The sequence below is a fragment of the Mytilus galloprovincialis genome, chromosome 8 (genome assembly GCF_965363235.1).
Source record: "Mytilus galloprovincialis chromosome 8, xbMytGall1.hap1.1, whole genome shotgun sequence".
NCBI classification, from domain to species: Eukaryota; Metazoa; Mollusca; class Bivalvia; order Mytilida; family Mytilidae; genus Mytilus; species Mytilus galloprovincialis.
In genome coordinates this window covers 36,115,504-36,138,177 of record NC_134845.1, presented here as the reverse complement: position 1 = coordinate 36,138,177, position 22,674 = coordinate 36,115,504, and the positions used below count along the sequence as shown (strand labels likewise).

The 22,674-nt window shown below is 31.0% G+C and overlaps 2 protein-coding genes across 2 annotated transcripts; one reads left to right on the top strand and one right to left on the bottom strand.

Annotated features, from left to right (window-relative positions):
- Nucleotides 1–2,765: 2,765 nt before the first annotated feature.
- LOC143085680 (uncharacterized) lies at nucleotides 2,766–11,627 on the bottom strand. Its single transcript, XM_076262178.1, has 2 exons — nucleotides 10,588–11,627; nucleotides 2,766–3,295 (listed from the first exon to the last, which is right to left on the bottom strand). Exons 1-2 carry the CDS (start codon nucleotides 11,542–11,544, stop codon nucleotides 2,903–2,905), a joined length of 1,350 nt encoding a protein of 449 aa, XP_076118293.1. The 5' UTR covers nucleotides 11,545–11,627; the 3' UTR covers nucleotides 2,766–2,902.
- A 50-nt stretch (nucleotides 11,628–11,677) lies between these two features.
- Nucleotides 11,678–21,013, top strand: LOC143085679 (uncharacterized). The gene is made up of 6 exons (XM_076262177.1): nucleotides 11,678–11,765; nucleotides 15,132–15,717; nucleotides 16,352–17,552; nucleotides 18,279–18,776; nucleotides 19,420–19,505; nucleotides 20,235–21,013. The coding sequence occupies exons 2-6, from the start codon at nucleotides 15,158–15,160 to the stop codon at nucleotides 20,311–20,313; spliced, it is 2,424 nt and encodes an 807-aa protein (XP_076118292.1). The 5' UTR covers nucleotides 11,678–11,765; nucleotides 15,132–15,157; the 3' UTR covers nucleotides 20,314–21,013.
- Nucleotides 21,014–22,674: the final 1,661 nt, after the last annotated feature.

Sequence of the window (22,674 nt, the reverse complement as noted above, 5' to 3'; positions counted from 1 at the left end):
CGATTAATGCATTTGAATGGGGACATGTAGTCGGGAACTTCCCCTTTGTCCTGGGTTAGGAACCCTTTTTAAAATGGCTGGATCCGCCCCTGAATTGATTGATGTTTCACACCATTTTCAGCACTATTGTGCCATTTCATGGCAGTCAGTTTGTATCAATAGAGGAAGCCAGATTGTCTAGAGAACCACCAACCTATGCCTGGACAATATAACAGAATTTGATGAGACTGTCGTACAAAGTGAGAGGTTTAGCACTATAAAACCAGGTTTAATCCACCATTTTCTACATTTGAAAATGCTGTACCAAGTCAGGAATATGACAGTTGTTGTCCATTCGTTTTTGATGTGTTTTGTCATTTGATTTTGCCATGTGATTAGGGACTTTCCAATTTGATTTTCCTCTGAGTTCAGTATTTTTGTGATTTTACTTTTTACTGGACACTATTAATCATTGTCGAGTGCACCTGCCATATTCTTGATTTAAACTCACTTCCTCTGTTTTAACAGGCTAGTGATACAGTAGTTAGATTATTTGGAACACTCAGACATTGAGGATCCCCATAGAAGCTAATAACATAAATTTAAAACTTCCAGCAAACAAGAAAGTAGTTGCATGGCTTACACACTACAGCTTACCATTATCAAGCTACAAACCAAATATAAAATCATTCCTTTTCATAGAATCCGAGGAAAGTTTAAAAGAAGTTTTCTAACAAAGGTCATTAAATAGACCTGCTTTTGCCATTGATGACCAATATAATATTGATCTTACAATTTCTACAAGATTCTTTGTACCTCCCCTTTTTAAATACAAAAATCTTAGTTCACAACTTTAAACTAACAATTGCCTTTACATGTCAAAAGAAATCAAAACCGTTTTGTCTTTTTCTCTTTAATAATATCTACAAGCTGAGACAGAACAATAAATTCACTAGATTCTTTCAATCTTATTAACATTTCTGTTTACAAATAAAACAACAAAATACCCATTCTACATCTTACTTTACAAACATCATACAAACTGAACAATTCAGAAAAATAAGCCTATTTAGTCTCCTTTTTGTGTTATATGTCTTCTTTAATGATATACATAAATGTCTATGCTATACATGGAAAAAGCTCCTTTGCATTTCAAATATATAAATTTTCATAAGATCAAAAATTGACTAAACATAAATTTCAAAGATTTGTAACTTTTTCATTAAAATCCTACGATTAATGTAAAAACTATGAAGCCTCAAATCATCCATTATTACTTAAAGACAGTTTTTGTATAAGAAGTTGTTATAAAATAACTATTACTATTGTTTAGTACATTTTACCTACAAAGAAAGGGATGGGTATGAATCTCATTTCATATATGTTTAAGATGGTACATAATTAACACTACAAGGAGATAACTCTATAAAAATCAGATGAACATTTTAATCACATTGTATTGTTGAGCAAATATTGAGCTTCTCAATGATCAAAATTACTTTAGTCAAACTTTTATGTACCACAGTGTATATTTGTCATCAACTTTTAGAAATTGAACTAATTACTAGATAACATGTTTATAATCATTTCTCTATATTCAAGGTTAAACTTCTTTTCTGTCTTTATAAAATAAAAGTTAATTAACCAATAAAACAGTTAACCTTTATATTTTTTAAAGTAGTGTTTGCTACATTTAACCTTATTTTTAACACTAGACATAACTAACATAATAACTGCTTACAAAATATCAATATTTCATAACAATCTATTCAATCATCATAATATTAATTCTAAATCAATAAAAAACTAAAATATTATTGAATTGAACAAATCCTGTGTAAATATTTAACTCCACCTGGGAATTTCAATTCATATTCAAATTAATAATCAATTAATCACAAGACTTTTACTGCATCAATATTAAATGCTTTTTCAGTGTATCAAACGGCTAAAGTTTGAAAAAACAAACATGTTCTATGTATAAATACTGGTTATTAACATTAAACAATACACCAAATTTAACTATTACTATGGATAGCTGAAAGTGGACTCAGCAAATAGGACTGGACCCTCAAAGTGATCCAGAATATCTCAATGCCACATACTTATCAATTACAATATACACCTCCAACATTCTAAAAAAAAAAATATCCTAAATCTAATTTCAATGAGCAATTCGAGTCAAACTTCATATAGGCAATATATATATATATACAAACAATAATGGCATATTGACCATAACAAAATTGAAACTACTCTTTTCAATGTTAGAAGGTGTATTAAAAATCAAATCTCATCTTTTAACAAGATTTGACAAGTCAATGATGAATATTTATATGGATAATGAATTTCTGATACTTGAAGTTTTTTTAAAGAAATTTTCTGCGCTGAAAAAAAAAAACAAAACTTGCACCAAGTTCCTTCAAGATCATTAAATGAAGTTTATTGTAACATTGCTTCTTTTTTTTTAAGTTATAACATATAAGTATTCTGGCACTTGTAAATGCTAAGTAGACCATGTATAGGTTTTACTTCATTGACTTTTACAGTTCTGTCAAACCTTTAACCTAGCAATACTGTATCATGTTTAATATAAACAGATTCAGATTGTCATCTAGTACAAATGTACTGATCAACATTAACTTTGTATCAAACAATAAAAAATTGTACAAAGAAAAAAACCTTCTATTTCTAATATCTTTACACTTATCTTTTAAGCACTCTGAATAACTAGCCAAGTATTCATTAAAGTTGCTATTTTCCCATAACTTTTTGCATTCCTTCACATTTTATGTATTAAACACAAAATCCCCCAAATGTAATTCAGATCTAAATATAAAGTTTATTTCAATTATTCATGTAAAAATGAAAAATGGCGCCATTGAACAATATGACAATAGATTGAAATAAATATTAAAAGTGACTATGAAAATGAAAATCTATCGTCCCATGCTGGACGACCGTCCCAAGCCTGATGACCGTCTGTAGGTCTGTACACTTTACCACTGCCTGGTCTGCTACCCCGACTTACACGGCTAGCTGTAGACATTGTAGATTTAGCACTTCCTGGGCGAATTGAGCTGGCGTTAGATTTTGCACTTGTTGGCCTTGACCTTCTGCCTGGGGTCATTCCAAACGTTGAGGTGAGACTACTCGCACTTCTCATGTAAGTTGAGTCGAGCCTTTCTTGTTCCATCTGCTCATGTACAGCAGCTATCGGTACACCATATAATGTTGCTTTGGAATATTCATCTAATTGTTCCTTCCTTGATAATCCCCTGGATGCCTTTGTTTTCTGCAATCTATTGAGAAATTTCTGAAAAGAGAAAAGTAGCGACTTTTTGAATAGTGGTAGACCCTGTTGTTCATAAATCATCTTATTATCTTGTATATAATTATAGATTATCGTTGATCATCTCAACAAGATTGATTTTCTCGCTTGAGCCGGGACGGCGATAATTTTCCATCTCAAGCGAGTAGCATGATATGAAAAATTATCACAAAAAAAGATCAAAGGAAAAATGCACAAAATAGCGATAATATTGTATTACAAAGTAAGAGCATACATATATCTTGATAGCAAGTTTAGATAAAACTTGTGTATATTGGTGTACTTGTTTAATTCTTAAGACACAGATATATTTGTACAAGTGGTACAGTTTATATACACCCCTCTCCAGGTCCATGTGTCTTATGTTCCACTTAGCAATTAAGACCTTCCAACTGACTGATAAAGAATTCTAGGTAGTCCATGGAATACCATATCAATGAAATGGACATAACTGGCATGTGTTAACATGACAAAAATACACATAGTTTGAATAAAATTTAAATACTAACTTAATATAAAACATAAAAGTTTTAAAACTTTATATCAATGTTAACTACAACTGCCATCTAGTGCACATTACAATAATTAAATCTTTTCAAATTTTAATGAAATCATTCAATGTAAACATTCAGGGAATTACAAATGAACAATCGTTATTGGAAAATAATTGCTTCATTTGCATTATCATCCCATCTCCTCAATTTTATAATTGGGAAAAATTTACTTTTCACGCCACCTTTTATGCAAATATGGATTTAATAATTACGAAATGTCAATATTTCTTCTATGATTCATTAACAACACCTTATTTAACTTGCCCAAAAACTGTGATGATTTTTATCTTATCTAAATATGTCTGGTGCTGATTACTCAAAGAATATTTATTTAAGAAGCGAATAAAGGATTCATGCCTACACTGTTTTTTCTGTACATGCAATTTTGGCGAATGTCCATAAATGCTAAGTTAAGATTAAATTGAATTATGTATATTTTATTTACACGGGTGGATTAATATCTAGATTTTCAGGTAGATTGAACACGATGACAGTCTGGAGCTACTAAGCTTCCGTCTATTGATTTTTCATGTTGACAGAGTGTATGAACAACAGTTTGGTAATTCACCAAAGTTACCATTATGACCTTTGCGCACACTTCTGCTTTTCAGACTTTAATATTTAATCTATAGTAAGATCACTATACAAAATAGGTTCTACATGAACAACCCTAATATGATAATGAATTGATATATATACCTTAAATGAGTTTCCATATTTTGAAAGCTTTTAAAGAGATTGCGGACGTAATTTAAATACTGAACAAATATACCTATCTCAAATACTAAGGCGACTTGAACTAGTGTAAATGTCTTAAAAGTTTCAAACAAGGTTTCAGCGAATAGTTTTTAAGATTCAATTATGTGTGGTTAAATGTACATAAAGGAAAACATTTACACTCTCACAACCAAGTATAATTTATGTTTATTATTTACAATGTGTAAAGTTAAACAAGTTAAAAATAAAAAAATATCAGAAAACATTGTGTGATGAGCCATAAAGAAACTTTACAGTGACCTCATGCTGGAATATTTGTTCAATATATACATATATATTTACAACCTAGAGCCAAAGAGGATACCTGAGAAGCAAAAATTATTCATAAATCAATCTGGATCACCCAGCCTCCGTTTTACCAGTACATATCAGTGATATTGTTTGCCTTAAGTTACTGGAGAATACAAGCTTTTTCCCCTGGAGAAACATCCCAATTTGAAAAAAAAAATGGCTTAAAAATATTCCCAAAAAGACAACTTTTTTCCCAAACAGTGCATTCTCAGTAGTAATGATACATGGATACAAACTGAAAAACACCCATTTACACATTTTTCATGCCTAAAATGACTATATGTGCATATTTTAGGGTCTATTTATGTATCATCACTGACAATAAGGGGTCTTATTTCAAATGAGGGTTTACCTCTTGAAAGGGGATATGCAAATTGAAGTTCCAGTCAAATTCATGGTTTATTCTAAATTTCCCAATTAGATAAAAATGGCGCATATTTTCCCAATAAAAAAGGGTACAGGTAGTTTTGAAAAAAGTCAACAATATCACTGCATATATGTACATTTGTTTATTATGATTTAAGTATATTATACTTAGCATTGATATGATAGCTTTTGCATATGTGTAATGAGCGGAAGTACACAAGCCATAATTTCCCACCCCGGCTGATAACCCATATCAGGGGCGTCTCGTGCAAAAACCCATAACAGTGCTTCTGGTGCAAGTTACTTCTGGTGTTTCTGGTATCGATTGTTTACTTTTCCATTGTGACGTCAGATATTTTTTATGACGACGTCAAAATTTACGGGAACTTTTGTCCCCAGTTTAGTACTTGCTAACAAATGCCATTGACAATTTAAAAGAATCATTTTATAGTACAACAAACATGGAGTAATAATGATCATAAAACTCTTCCAAATTTTCAATGTTTTAAAATGCCTCTATAGGAAATGCTACGATACATATATATGGAGGTAGTGATGCTGTTGTTGGACAGTTATAGTATATTTGATTCATAATTTAACTTCTTTATAAAGTTTTTGACTGTTTTAGTTATTGCATTTGTTTATTTGCCTTATTTAGTCCTGGTATCTATGATGAGTTTATTTACATAAAACTATTGTCGGAAGTATATGATAAAGCGATTAATACATGGCCTTTTCCATATCAGCCTGGGTATCATCCCTCGACCTATATCAGCACCTCGACTCCGTCTCGTGCTGATATGGGGGTCTCGGGATGATACCCAGGCTGATATGGAAAATGCCATGTATTAATCTCTATATAAAGTTCAGTTTGTTTTATAATGATAATTTTTTTTAAAGAAGTTTCCTTGCAATTTTTCAAGTACGGTAGATAATGGCTATATTTATGTATAAATTGCAACCAATGACTAGAGAGTATAGAATCTGCAGCATATACATGTAACAGCACCAATGAATACTCAAACAAGCTATTCAAGGCAATTCCAAGCATTCAAAGTCAAATTTTGCAATCGATGATTTTCCTTACCTCTTCCTAACATATTACACACATTTCAACTGGGACAAAATCAATGAGAGATTTATAAAGAAGTGGGAAGTAGGTACCAGTTGTGGCAATGGACAAAGTGAAAGAAAAACAGACAAGTCACCATGGAAACCCAAAATGTCAAAAATACAAACAACAGTATTAAGATTGACTAAAAAGGCAAAGCCGCATACTCTAGCTATAGTTGAGACTGAAATGCAAGATTACCCTGAAAAAAAACCCCGGTTACTTTCAGCTCATATTTGAATGCACCAGAACATTTTTCAATTGCTGCATCTTTATATCAAAACTTAAATCCTCTCCAACCCACAAATAAACACTTTAAAGATTTGCAGATTTCACTGTATCCATGCATCCTATAAATCCAGTTGGTATAGGGCTAGGAGACAACAAAACTTGGGGCTATATCTGTTTTTGTGTTTTAAATTATAATTATCAAAGTTGGATTAAGGGTGGGGTGATGGGGCCCTATCCTCATATGGAGCTACATGTTTAAGAAGACTTTTAACTTTGCCACTCCAAAAAATTGTCTATTTAGGCCCATCCCCGTTTTCAAAATCCTTGATACACATTTGATCACTAAGGAAACTTTCAAACAATAAAATAAAGACAATAAACAATGCCATTCATGTGTAAAATGAAGTCATGGTTATAAATCTTATTTTTATTGTGGATCTTCCTCATCACTAAGTGATGTATCAACAAACAAAGTTTTTTTCTTTGATTTTTGGTTGCTTAGATCTGTACGTACATGTACATCAACACAAAATGTAACCGAAATCATCCATGCATATAATTATAACAGAATTTTTTTTATCAGTGACTTGGATAAGCTTAGATATGGACTTAAATAAGCTGAACCGGATGGATAAACAATTTGACAAAAGACTTTATATCCTATACCATGTATACCAAAGTTAATTTGGTGAATAAACATTGTCTAATGAAATGAAAGTATTGCCTCATTAAGTGTTTTAGGTATACTGAAGGAAAACAAATGTAATATATATATATGTATTATGATAATATGCTACATGTTCAAAATATATCATAATAAAGAACATATTTAACAAAATAAACATGTTTAATGTTCAATATCAGTAGTTAATTGTTAATGTGGATTAGTCATGTTAGTGCAATAAACATGATAAAGTGTAGACTCCAATAAAAAGAAAACAGACTTTTTTGTCATACATTTTGTACATTGGTTATTATATATAAAAATTCAATTTCATCCGTATACCTACTTCCAGTATAATACTTTTTCTTTTTTTTCTTTTCGGTATATATATCAATAAATTATATATGTGTAATATTCTAACTTATTTTTGAACTTATGCATTGTGTAGTGTGTACTGGTTCAAATATAGAATTAAAAACTTGACTAGCACTTATATACCAATAAACCTAACCTTAAGGATTTTTTTACACCTAGTAGTACATGTACACGTATGTTAGATCCAAGCTGTATTCTACATTCTGACCTTTTAAAGACATTTCACACTTTAGTTCATAATATTGAATAATAATTATTTTAAAACAATTTATTGTTTTTTTTTAATCTAAAACAAAAATATGTCCTAATAAAATACCATACCTTAAGGTCAGATAACAAATAAAAGGATTAATTAAAAATCTATTCATTTTTATATCTTTTTAATTCATTTAACTTTCTTATAAAATTTATCTTAAATATATATATATCATTACAATGGATGGTTAACTTACATGTACATACAAATGTATAATGATTCAATGTATTTAATGAATGCACTAGGTAGTATTTTAAAAAGAATTATAACTTGAATGGAACGAATGGGAGAATACATGACATGTACAAGTACAACTGCTGGATAACTGAGCACTTATTCCTTCAAGTATCATGCATATATTATCATCAGATCAAAAGGACAGGGTGTGATAAAGATCCTTTTTTGCCAGCAAAATATATTTTTTTATTGAAATTTGAACTTTTAATTCAAGATTTCCATCTAGTCTAATTTTAAATGGAGGTAAGCTGCATCACTTATCAGACATTTTTGCCAAAAATAAATTGATACAATATATGCAACAAGTTTATTTGGTGAAAATAGGAGTTTGGTGGTACCTACATTTAGCTACAATGTAGATCTTGACACGGTTGACTTACTGGCATTTCTGCTTTGTCATTATCTATTATAGTTTCCAAGATATACAAAATGTAAGACTAACTCACTATATATAACTAGAATAAAAGAATAAACAACAAACCCTTAGAATTTTATATTATTCAAAGATATTTTGAAGTTCATGGTTTAGTTATAAATATGTACTGTGAATTAATCCAATTTTCATGAATAAAGGAAACTTGTATATTTGTGCCTATTGTGGATATTCTTGGTTTTGCCAAAGTCTGCATACAAGACTATACAAAATTTGTCATTCGTTTAACATTAAATTTCGTGGTTCACCTAGGCATGAACTTATAAAATCTTTGAAAATTGAATAACAATAAATCCACAGTAGTTTATTTTTGCATCTCATGTAATTATCATTTGACTTATAAATAATTAATTACATTTTATTTCAAAGTGACAGTGTCAATTTTTCATCAGTATATAATTCTATCACTCTCAAATATACACATGTATAAATTACATTAGTATATATATGTACTAATTAGTTAAATATAATACATGTACATGTATCACTGAACATGCTGGAAGTGTGATAAATAAGAAATCAAAACATGCAGAACTGTGACATGTCATCATGATGGTCATATTAACATCTGTCTATCAGATACATGTAAATCAATATTTTTTCTATCTTCATTTATTCACAATTATCATTAAGAATCTGTATATAAATATATCAGGTATACAAAATGCAAGCTCACTGCATACCATGCCTACTAAGTACTAAGGCTACTTGACTAGCATGACTAGACCAAGCATAAAATTCAATTATCAATGAGCATTTAAAAATATTAAATTGACATGCCTTTTTTTCAATGCTAGTATTACAATCATAAACAACTCTTTTAGATACATACATACAAGAGACTGCCAAATATATTTCTTGGTATTGTACAGTACATATAATTATATTGACGTACATGATGTATGTACATGTATATGCTTGCTGGTTTTTTTCATTTTCATCCCTAATAGTTTATATTTAAAAGTAAAAAAAAGTAACCTAGAGGGAACATGTAAAAATGTAAGTGGACATACATTGTACATGTGACTAACAGAGAAAATGTCAACTCAGTAAACCAGGAGCATGAGAAAGACAGGGACTCTAATAATATTTCATACTCATGCAATGCTATCTGTATAGTGAAAAAATCCATTAAAAAAATAAGATTTTTGTCACAAAATTTCTGACTTTAAAGTGTGTAACGGTTTCAAATCAAGCACACACAAGTGTATATATGTACCTAACAAATGTAAAATGTAGTTACTAATAGATACAATAGTATACAAGTACACCTACACACAAAGTTACCAGTGTCTATGCAAATGGGAAATTCAGTTATCTGCTTGACTGACTGAATGCAGTGAATTTTCATGAATAATGAAAAATATGATCTATACCTTTAATTCAAAATGAATAATATATTTCATGTATTTAGAACATACAAATGGTGTTTTTTTCTCTGCTTGCTCCATGCCTACTTTTAAATCAATGATATATACAAATGCAACTCAAAGTAACAACTGAAACAAAACATACTTGTACATCTACAATGAGATCATTTTTATTATGTTAATTTGTACTCATGCACTGAAAATTGTTTGGTACAAGTACACGCCAATCTGGTGTAGGTACACTTTTTGGACTAACTTGAGACATGATGATCGTCTACATATATATACATGTACATGATGTACAAAATGTATGTCACTCACTAATAAAATTAATTTATAAATTATTCTTTTGAATTGTTTCAAGTTTTCATGTCAGGGTTCTTTATGACTAACTTTTACTATTATGGAATAAAGGTATTTTGCACTGACCTAAGTGACCTATGTTGTTTGAAAAGAATATATTTGAACTCTGTTGGATAGTTGTCTTGTTGACAATCATACCACATCTCTTTATTCTATAAAATCAAAAACTGTTTTACCATGTCATACATGTATGCATGTGTAAGTATTTAATCATTTTCTGTAACTGTTTATACTGAAACTAAAATTTACCATATTTTCTTGTTCTATTTTAGACTGTTGTTTTCTTCTGTTAACTGCTGAGGATGTCAGTCTATCAACTCTTGGAACTTGATGTTGAATTTTGGGTTGCTGTCGCTTTTGTTTTGGTCCTATTTGATGCATTATTTGTTGTAAGAGTCTTTGGTTCTCCTTTTCAATATCTGATATGCGACTTTTATCAAATGAATAATGATTTTTCTGTCCTCCTTTTGAATTGGGAGGTTCAAACATCACTCTTCTGGTATTTGATTTCAGTCTCTCTTGTTTGTCTATTTCTGATACAGCATCCATTAACAATCGAAGATCAATTTTATCACTTTGTAGTTTTATTTCGCCATCCCCTGACTGTGTTTGTGACGAGTTATATTGCACATTGTTGAGTCCATGTTTTTGTGACCTACTAGGTGTTGAACGTGGTGAATTTAATGGTGAAACATCTGTTATTTCACTGTCTGAATCAGATTTATCTTTTGATCTATTCCTGAATTTTGCAGATTTCGGTCTTGTTTCATTATTGTTATTTGATGACCCATTAATCTCCCAAGCCTGTGTTTTCTGGCTCTTTTTTGATGAAACACTTTTTGTATTTTTCTGACGAGAACTCTCCTCATCTTCAAAATCTTCATCTGATGAACCATAAGAATATGCACTAGAACTTCCAGATTCTGAATATTTCTTTGTGACAACTACCGGTTTATTTTTACTGTAACTTTGTTTCCCCTTGCTCCTTGCAGTCTCATCATCACTACCACTTGAATCGGTCAAGCTGTCACTGTCACTGGTGTAGGAGTCAGAGCCAGAGGAAGAAATGTGTCCATTTTTTGTTCCCCCTTTTTGAGGGGGACGGTTTTTTACAATCACATGTGGAACATGATGAACCTGAACCTGTTCATCGTCCCTAGGTGTGTCGAAGAAATTATAATCGACATCTGCATTCTTTTTTGACATGATTTACAAACCTTTTTTCCCCTTCACTTCATGTCAACCATACTGTTGTTTGATAGCAACTACTTACGTCACGTTTATGTCTCGTCTGATCACGCACTTGTCCTTGACCTGCAAGAAAACTTTCAATGGCGGCAAATATGATCACAATGATGTCTTTGAAAACACACAAATACAGTAGGCTACACTGATTCAAAATAATGGAAATGATTAAATAGATTGTTGTAAGTTTTTCAAACACAATTTTTGCCCTTTTACATTAGCAAAAATTGCCAGAAATTTCATGACAATTTAAAAAAATTTGATGACATAAATTTTACTTTTAGTTTTTTAGTAAAAAATTTTTTTACTTTTTTAGAAGAATTTAGAAAGCTGCATGACAATTTTGACATCAGAGGTTATGTAGTGACAAATAAAGGGTCATCAGTGTAGTATCCAGAAATTTTATTGGAGGGTGAGGGGACTGGCCGCATGCCTAAGAGGGGATGCTCCAATCATGCTTCAGTGATTCCCTAACCGTATATTAAATCAACCAAATTTTTCCCTCATAGGGGGGTCTCATTGGGGGAATCCGATCCAGGATCCCGCTTACTGTTTTGTCAGATTGCAGTATCCCGCTTACACTATGTACATAAGCAATTCTAATTTTTTTGTCATTTCTGGGGTCCCGCTAGACCTCATTTCCCGTTTTGACAACACAATAATTTGACTTTCACATGTCACACTTACAAAAAATGGGCAATCCCGCGTCATGCTTAGACCCCAATTAGACCCACTCATAGAGGAGGTCCTGGGTACCCCTAAATCAGCCTATGGCTGTGGTCATTCAGAGACAAATCAGCTATTAAAATCCCAACTGGTTAAATGTGTCTATGTTCCGGATCATATGAGTATTTGAACCATACGCATATGGTCATGACCATATGCGTAGACTCATATGGTCCGACCATATGAGTATAATACTCGTTTGGTTATTAACGGGGCCGGACCATATGAGTATTTAGACCATATAGGTTGTTTTTTTTTTAAATACATTATAAAAGTTTCAATAATACAAAAACTTTATCTAAAAAAAAATGATGGCAACATGACAATGTATTATTTTTATAATACAAATACTACGTAAAAATTAAATATTGATGCCATTTTTCATTGTTAATTACATTCTTACATGTAGGCTTGGATGACATTTACTTCCATACGGTATCATAGTTTTTTTGCATTTGCAAGTCTTGGTTGTGCATGATCCTTTTCACTCGCAAACAAAAGGTGTAAATGAAAAGGATCATGCACAACCAAGACTTGCATTTGCAAGTCTTGGTTGTGCATGGTCCTTTTCATTTACACCTTTTGTTTGCGAGTGAAAAACTAGCCTTTTTGTAGCTCTGCGTACAGTGACATTGAGGTCTTGGGCCATTCCGATATGTCTACTGTGTTTTTTTAAAAGAAGCTCTAGATCTCAAATATTGTAGCATAACTGCAATACATCATATTCACAAACCACTTAAATAAACTATGTTACTTTCCAGTAACTTTTTAATTGTGTAATGTTGTTCAATTTATTAAGAAATTTTTGGAATTTATTTTTTAAGTCAAAATATTGCCATTCACTCGTAATAACAAATCGGTATTGACCATCAGTAATGATGATAAGTATAAAATGCGTTTATTACAGTTTAGACAAGTAAGTAAAATTAACTAGGTGAAACTTCTAACTTTTATTTAGCTTATCTTTTTATTATAATATAATAATAAAATTACCTATATGATAGCGTCTTTTTGATGAACGGTCATACCATATAAAGAGTTTAGAAGTATCAAAAGTAAACTGTAACAGAGTGTTAATAACCCCAACCATATGAGTATATACCCATATGGTCATGACCATACGGGTATTGTCCAAATACTCATATGGTTCCAGAACATCTATACTATAGTATAAAAGTGTGGACAGTGTGTTACTTTAACTTGCCAAATTATTTTATACCCCTTCCAAATGTATTTCTCCATGTTTTAAGCCTCAATTAGTAAGTCAAGGGATGAAATGACACTCAAAAAATTTGGGTAATGAATTTTAAAGTAAAGTAGTGATTTAGCCCAGTTGAAAAAGGTAAAAAATTAGCACTTCAGAAGCTGTCAAAAGATTTCAAGACTCCCTTAACATAAAATTGTCCATATTTTGAGTTAGAGCCGATGAAGTTTTCTATAATTTTGATATAATTTGTAGTGTTGTCAAATCGTACACTTTTGCCTAACTGGTTACTCGGATAATCGTTCGACTGATTAACCGGTTAACCGGTAATTTAAGTTGGTGTTTGAAAGCCATTTGAATTTAAAGTAAGACTAACCTTTGCACTACGGAGGTTGCACATTTAAATGTAGATTTACACAATATTAGATCGAAAACGAAATAATGAAGTAATTAGTTAAATTAAATCTCATTACTGATTTAAAGTTACTGTTAAAAAAACATGTTTACTAATTATGTTTCTTAAAGATCCTGCCCCGAACTATAATTAATTTTATGTTTTTAGGATTAACAATAGCAATCAATATACTGGACAATTGATCTTTCAAACTAATTACAACAACTACAATTTTTAAATAAAACATAACTATTTAATGATTTGATTTTCAACACAAAATTTATATCAAATCTATCTAAATTGAAAAAAGTCCGGTTAACCGGTTAGCGTTTTTGGTATTCGGTATTCGATCGTTCGACCGATTAACCGGTTAACCGTTGACAACACTAATAATTTGTCCCAATTGTAGTACAGCACACTGTAAAAATTTTATTGAGAAAGTGCAGGTGAGATTATTTTAATTTGCATTTATTGTCTAAAAGAAATGCACTACAAAATAATTGTGGTCTCGGACCTGATGCACAGATAAGGTATCCAGTATCATCAGTTCGTTGTTTGTGGCCATTATCTGGTAGAAAAATGATTTTCTTTGCATAAGCCATAACAACGATAAAAGAAATTAAAAAAATATTGGACATTCAAACAAATCAAAGTCAAACAAACAACCAACTCCAAGAAAATAAATGTAAATACAACTTATGGCAGCCTGAATTAAATCAACTGTCGACAAAGAGATATGTCTCACCTGTCGGCAAAAAATTCATAATAAGACAATCTAATTAATTTAGGGCCCTGAAACGGTTGACACACAATGTTACTTTATGGACAATATTGTCTATTGTAAGTAGTTCCTATCAAACTAACTTGATCATGGAACTTGACATTGAAAGTGTTAATTTATTGAAAGTCACAGGACCATGACCTAGGGGAAAGGGCCTTAAAATAGTTATCAAACTGATCTGTTCTGATAGTAATGCCACTTCACACAAAATATGATTGATATATTACTAGTAGTTCACAAACTAACTTAAAGAAGAACACTTAACATTGAAAATGGCTATTTAAATCAGTCAGTGGGCCATGCCCATGGCCAAGGGACAGGGCCTCAAAAATGTTGTCAAACTGATATAAATGCTGTCATGTTCAGTGTTGCACTTTTGTTGAAATTTGAACCAAATTGGACTCTACTTTAATACTTACTTAATTACGTTTTTATATTTCCAGAATTAAAAAAAAAAAAATACAAAACCATGGCAATGAAGAGACGATTGTCAGACTATCTCCAAGGTAACAACCTCCCTGTGTCAACAGATTCAGGTGCAGTTCCTTTGTACAGAGCACAGAAAGTTAGCTTTAAACTGTTTCAACAAAAAGAAACTGTTCATATGAAATCATTGTATCCGTTTTTAACAAAATCTCAAATAAACTCAAAAGTTCGAGAACTGTGGAAAAATATGTCAGCGGATGAAAAACAGAATTTTAGTAAGACTGTTTTAACTAAAACACCAACCAAGTCTTCTCCGTTTGCCAAACAAACCAAAAGAATGGGAAGCAATTCTTCAAAAGACAGACGAAGCAAATGTAGCATTTGGAAAGACCAAAAAACAGAAGTAACATCTCCGGTATACAAGAGTGACTTTGATAGTCAGAACATCACATCCTCTCCAAATTGGTTGACAGAAACCTCTCCAATTCCAGCAACAAAGGATTACACCAAAACCAAATATCAACCAGATAATGTTATTCCTGAGATCATAGATGAAACTCCTAATAAACAGCCAGGAATATTGAAACCAACAGAATATATAGGGTATTAATTTCATAAATTGTATATTATTCACCAATGCTTACATGTAGTTTTCTACTTTACTTGTCACAATAAGTTTACATACATAAAAGTTTTCTTTTTGTATGAAATATTTAAGATAAGCGTGACAAGTAAAACTTAAAAGTTTTATTCTAAAAATTATTAATTGACTTGTTTAAATTTTAAATATGTTTTTACACTGTGTAAATATATGTGTTTAGATAAGTAATTCTAATGGAGGTAGGCAGAGACATATATCTCTGAGGTAGTTAATCAATTTTGACAAATGTGATCGGTTTTGTTAAATTGTACTTAAATTTGAATTATCTCCCTTTAGAAAGATAAGTTTCAATAATAAAAATGCACTTTATTGTAACACACAGTATGTAAAATATGCAATAGGAAAGATGAAAATATTGTTTTTTTGCATGGCACTTCTAAAAAAAAGTGCATAATAACAGTATTTTAATAAAGTTACCATAAACTTTTAAAATATAGACTTAGCAGATTAAAAAAAAAGTTAAATTTGCATGAAAGGAAAACATAAATTCATTGATAAAGCATATTAAAAGTTTTGTGATTGGAAACAATTTTTCAGTATATTTTTTGTGCTTAATGCTTTGCTTTGTATTTCTAGATATGAAGAGACCACACCACCGTCAAAAAAGAAGACTAGAGTAAGTTTTTCTCCATCAAAAACCACCACAGCTTCAATGTTGTCTGAAGTAAATAGTTCTCCTGTAAGCTCTCAAGGATTCTCCTCTGAAGAAGACAGTACACTTATAAGGAGAAGCAGTTGTAATTTTGATGATATTGACAACTTTACTATTTGCATTGAAAGCGATGACCCAATGTCAGTTGCAACAAATTTGGTGGTTAAAGAAGAAGTGCAAGAATCTGAAAAAGACAATGATCGAATCAAAGATGTTCTAGTCAAAAATAATTCAAAAGATGATGGCAAAAAAGTTGATATTATAAATGAAATCAAATCTTCAAAAAAATCACCAAAAGATAAAAAGAATAAAAATCTTTCTGCAAAGAAATTAACACCTGAGATCAAACCAACAAGAAGAACTAGGTCAGCTCAATCGACATCTCAACCTGAAAATAATCAGTTCACAACTCCTATGACATTCAAATCAAACAAAAATTCAAATAGCACTAAATCAGACATAAGCAACTTCACAACACCTTTGATTTTGAAACCTAATTCTAACAACCTTACCTCCAAATTTAATATCCAGCCGTATACAACACCTATGATGGATGATGCCACTATGCAACAACTGTTAGATGAAGCCAAGCAAGCTCCAAAGAAAAGAAGATCAAAGGGAGGAGACAAGAATCAAATTAAAGAAGACATAGATAATGATAGTACTACTGATTTGAAGAAACACAAAGCAAGGACATCTTTACTATGTCCAGATGAAGTGGAAAATAACTTTATTATTGATGCTTCGGGAGATGCCAAGGTTAACATCACAGACAATGAGAAGGCAATTGATTCACAACTGAGCATGCCAAAGTATTCATGTGAAGGAAATATGCCTGATGTTCTAGATTCAGACAATGAAAATACTAGACTATCTGATTTTGAAGTTCCTTCTTTTCCACCTAAAGGAGCATATTTTAGAGTACCTGATGAGGTAGAGGATGTAGAGTTGAGTGATTCAGACAATGACAATGCATTAGAGACTTGTAAGTCTAATAGTGTTTTTTCAGTTATGGAAACATTGAAGAGAATGAAAGAAGCAACATGGAAACAAATTTCTCCAATAAAATGCAGTCCAGTTATGTCACCAAAGATCTTATCTCCAGCTTTGTCTGGTATAAGTCAGGTAATATATATAGTATCAGTTAAAAAAAGAATGATTTCTGGTTTCAATTTCATTGACAAAAGTAATGTCAGAATAATGACAGAATTCATATTTTTTGTCTTCAAATTTAAAGAAAAGAAAAGAGGAAACATGTAATGTCTCATCTTTTTCTGCCAACATAAGAACCACAGAAAATAAGGTAAATGTATATATTAAAAAAATCATAAACCAAAATACCTAACTTCAATTTGATTAAAAAAACGAAAAGTCCTTAAAAAAACCGACAGCAATGTTAACGACTACATGTATAACCAGTACCTTAAAAAAATTTGAAAACAACAGTCAGATTCCTGACTTGGTACAGGCATTTTCTGAAGAAAATAGTTTTTTAAACCTGGTTTGACCTTGAAAAATATTATAGTATGTACAAGGACTGACAACATTTGATGAAAGTAATGTACATGTAGACAATTAATGACTCACATTTGATTATTAAATCAGTTTAAAGCAATTTATATGATATCTTCATAGTCTTAGATAGTGAGAATTTAAAAAGTAAAACCTAAGCTGAAAAAAAAAGTTCACAAAATAAAAGGGCCAGGGTTCAAATATAAGTTTTGCTGATTAAATGGCACAAGTGAAAGTCACTTTTGTAATATTTGTTGATTTCATCATAAGCATACTCTAATTAAATTTTTCTTTTAAAATTTATTGAATGAGTTTGACATGCATTATTTCTGATTTCAGTTGTCTAGTGCATCATCAGATTCTAAAGGCAGCTTTGTTGAGCCAGGACATTTAAAAGAAGACTCAACTGATGCTGAACCAGAAAACAGAGAACCAGGAGTCCAGACACACATGTATCAAAATCAGAAAACAATAGAAGAAAATGTGTCTAATCAGCATAAGGAAAAATCTACTACTTCACAAAATAGTCCTCCAAAGCATGAAAATACTTCTAACACTAACAAAGAAGGTTTGAACAAAATTGAGAATATTTCCGCTAGCTCTGAGAAACAAAAGAATCCATTGTCACATGATACATCTTCAAAGCTGGCAAGTTCATCAGATGAAGTCAAAGAAGAAACCATGACCAAAACAGACATGCTTTCAGACTGTTCTCCAAAAGAAAGCATAGAGGCAAACGAAGACAGAACTGAAGTTCTTTTGGAAACAAAATTAGTCAGGACTAAAAAGATAACTAGGATTGCTAGAAGGAAGACACCAAATAAAAATCAAGAAATGGTAATGTCTAAGAAAAATCAGTAGATCAAGAATTCCCTTAAAAATCTTGTTGGCATGTTTTCATTTTTCTGATTGCTAAACTTTTTTTCAGAACAATATTTAATTCTTTTAGCCTTTCTCAATTCACCACAATGATCTACTAAGAATCTATCTGTCTCATTTCAATTTGGTTAGTCAAATGGTGCAGCCAAACCAAAGCCTTGAAAATTGGTAGTTGCTGTTTATCCTCTAAGAGTAAAAGCAATGACTGGTCGGCATTGAGTCAGAGTAACATGCCTTGGTTTGTTGACATGTCTTCCTGAAAACTGTTACCTTATAAACTTAAATCATAATCAGCCTGTAGGTTTAGTACAAAGCAATTAGCCAGGTTTATATTCATATTCTATTGTCATGTTCTCATCCTAAATATGCATTTAATTTGCCACTGGACATTATACCATTGGCATTGACTGTATATATTTACAATTTAAACAAAAACCAAAACAATGTTTTCTACATTACTGGTTTAACTTAGTTGAAAATGAGGGATAAAACCAATGCATTTTTCAAGCTTTATATTCATTACCATGCTTCATATTTTAACGCTAAACAATTTTTATTGAAATTTATAAATATCCTCATATTTTGATGTTTATTTTCCCAGACTAACCAGGACAAGCAACCACTATGTGAACTGTTTTATGATTTGACTCCTCCTGAACAAAAGCAAACAAAACACTCGAACAGGAGGTAAGTATATTGAAATATTGTGGATTATCTCCCTTTGTAAGTGTCACATAAAGTGATTTGTTATTTGTATTAATTATTATGTACTTACCAGTAGATGCAAGTAAATTGTTCATGTAATAAAATGGATGGCAATTGTCAGTATCTGGCAGCTTTTTACAATTCAATATGTTACTCGTATGTTTCATCTTATTGTTTTCAATTTAATTTCTGAGGACAAAATTAAGATCAAGTTTGAAAGTGACAATTCAATTAAATTTTAGTTTGTGGTTTACTGACGACAAAAAAGTGGTCATGTTTGATATTAACAAAATTCACATTTGTGTTTCAAGAGTTATGGCCCTTAATTACTTTAACTATTCGACTGTTAGTGTTACCAAAAAGGTTTGCACCTTATATAGTCTAAAACAAATTTCAAGAAAATACTTCTACATATCTTTAAAATTGAGAATGGAAATGGGGAATGTGCCAAAGAGACAACAAACCATTTTTTTATGAAAAGTTACACATGATTCACATGAATGAACATTAGATTTTGGCACAAACTGTGATGACATTAATACATGTTTTTGAAAGCTTATCGGGTTTGTGCATATTTATAACAGTCTAATTATATATAACTGCTGGAAATCTTTAATATTTAGTTGACAATAAAATTCTTTCATATTTGATAACCCTGGAATATTTAAACACTTGTTAACCCTATGATCTATTTTAAACTTTTTTTTACAGATTAATAGCAAGTGCAGTCACACCAGGGAACAGCAACTTCAATTCACTGTTTGATACAAAGGCAGAATCCATCTTTTAGTACTTTAGTAATGAAATGCATTGTTAGAACAATAATCATGAGACGTCATTGTAATATTAGAAATCTATTACATTTGTTTTGTCATTTTTTTTTGTTTAGGAGAGGGCTGTTTCATTGTGACCCAGACAGGCACTGAAAAATTTCGACAATGGCTAGTTGTCAAGTGTTTTTTTTCTGTACAATAAATCTGTAAGTGAAATTGTAAAATTGCCTCTTAGACTTAAATATGGTAACCCCATTTTCAAAGCACCTCCCTTGGGTGCCATGTATGTTTTACCGGAACACCCCTTCAAAGCTATTAAAGAAATGAAGTTCAAGGGTTGAGAGGTTTATAACCCTAACTATACATGTATAAAATTTTGTTTTATTAGTTCATAGTTGTTTAATGCCTCATATAAAAGTATGATAATGAAGTCAACCACCATTATTTATATTTTCATTCAGTAGATCCTGACCCCTGTTTAATTATCTTATGGCATACTAATATGAGAAACATTATTATTTGGCAAATGCTTGTATGGAATCATGAACTACAGTTGAGCCATTTTATATAATATATAATATACTTTTGTTGTTACTTAGAGAGAATGTTAAGAAGACATTATAGGCGTAGTTTGTTATCTTTTTTGTTTGTTACATATATATATGTTAACAGTGAAATTACTTGTTCTTGTTAGATTTAATAAACTGTTGATTGCAAGATGAGTTTTGTGGTACATGTTGATAAGTATTATGTATAAGTTTCATAAATTTGGTTGAGGCAAACTTATAAAGTTCAGCAATTTTTCCATTTGTAAAGGAGCATAACTCTGGACCAATAAAAGTGACACCACTTAATTTCAAACTTGATCAGTGAGTTGTGATATAAATAAGCATTGGTATAAGTGTCATAACTTTTGGCAATATTTCCTTTTTTATAGGGGCATTACTAGAATGGAATAAGTGATGCCACCAACATTCAATCTTTATCTGTAATGTTGTGGTATATAAGCATCGTGTATAAGTTTCATAACATTTAGTTGATGCAAACTAAAGTTAGTGAACGGAAATCAACATCAAGATGTACAGACATATGGACAGACAAGGGTAAAACTTAATGCCCCCTCATCATAATGCATAAAAATAAACCAGAGGATAAAAATTGTGATCTTCACTTAACCCTTTTAATTTCATACATTCTTAAGTTTATTTGGTATACTAAGAATGTATAAGTTTTATAATGGTTAAGTGAAAATCACGGTTTTTGGCCTCTGTTTTATTTTTTTGCATTATGATGAGGAGGCTTTAAGGTGGTACCTAACACTACAGGGAGATAACTCTGTAAAGTCAGCTAAACGTTTTAATTACATTGTGTTGTAAAAGGAATATTAAGCTTCTCAATGATCAAAATTGGTGTTTGTCAAATTGCTATATAACCAGTGTAATTTTTCTGGCAAAATGGTTGGTTCAAATTTTTTTTAAATTTTTATATTTTTGTTAAAGTGTTTAAGTAAATACTTTGACAAAATTTTATGAAAATTAAACGAGCCGAATTAATTTTGGTGAAAGTGTTGGGTACCACCTTAAGTTTTACCTTTGTCCGTCTGTACATCTATCATCAATACATACAAGCTCTTTCACTGATACAAAATTTTTATATGATGGTCCCTTTACGAAGTCCATCTATCATTGTTCTTGATATGGTTGTAGGTTTTGAAAGAAGAGTGTAAACGCTAAAATGTCTAGTTTTATGTTGAAAGCCCTAAATTAAAAGTTTTACAACTAGTATCACTATATCTTATCATTTCAAAGAAAATGAGGTCAGAAATACACCTTACAATCATTACATACATTGAACGTAGTTTACATATTGCTTATAGTATACAAAAATTCAACAAAACATTAATATTTTAAACCTGCCAGACTGAAATGTACATCATGAAATATTTCCTTACACCAAATATATCTGACCTATTGCATATAGTATTCGAAAAAATTAAAGGAACAAAACACAAGAACTTAACTATAACCACTGAACTATGTAAACAAGGTCAAGGTTTGATGACACCTGCCAGTTGGACATGTAGACATTACAATCATTCCCTACATTAAAAATAAAGTAGACCTTTTGTTTATAGTATCTGATATATAGAATTGACCATGAAAACTTATTGTGAACCTTGTTTACTGATCCATGTAATGAGGCTGGGGTCAGATGAAAACTGTCAGACAAACATGAAGACCTTGTAAGGTATGCACATACTAAATAAAGTTATCCTATTACTCATAATAAGAGAGAAATAAACCTTTTTTTTCAAGTAGTCACAGAACCATGAAAATGAGGCCAAAGACAATGGTCATGCGTCAGACAGAAACTTCATA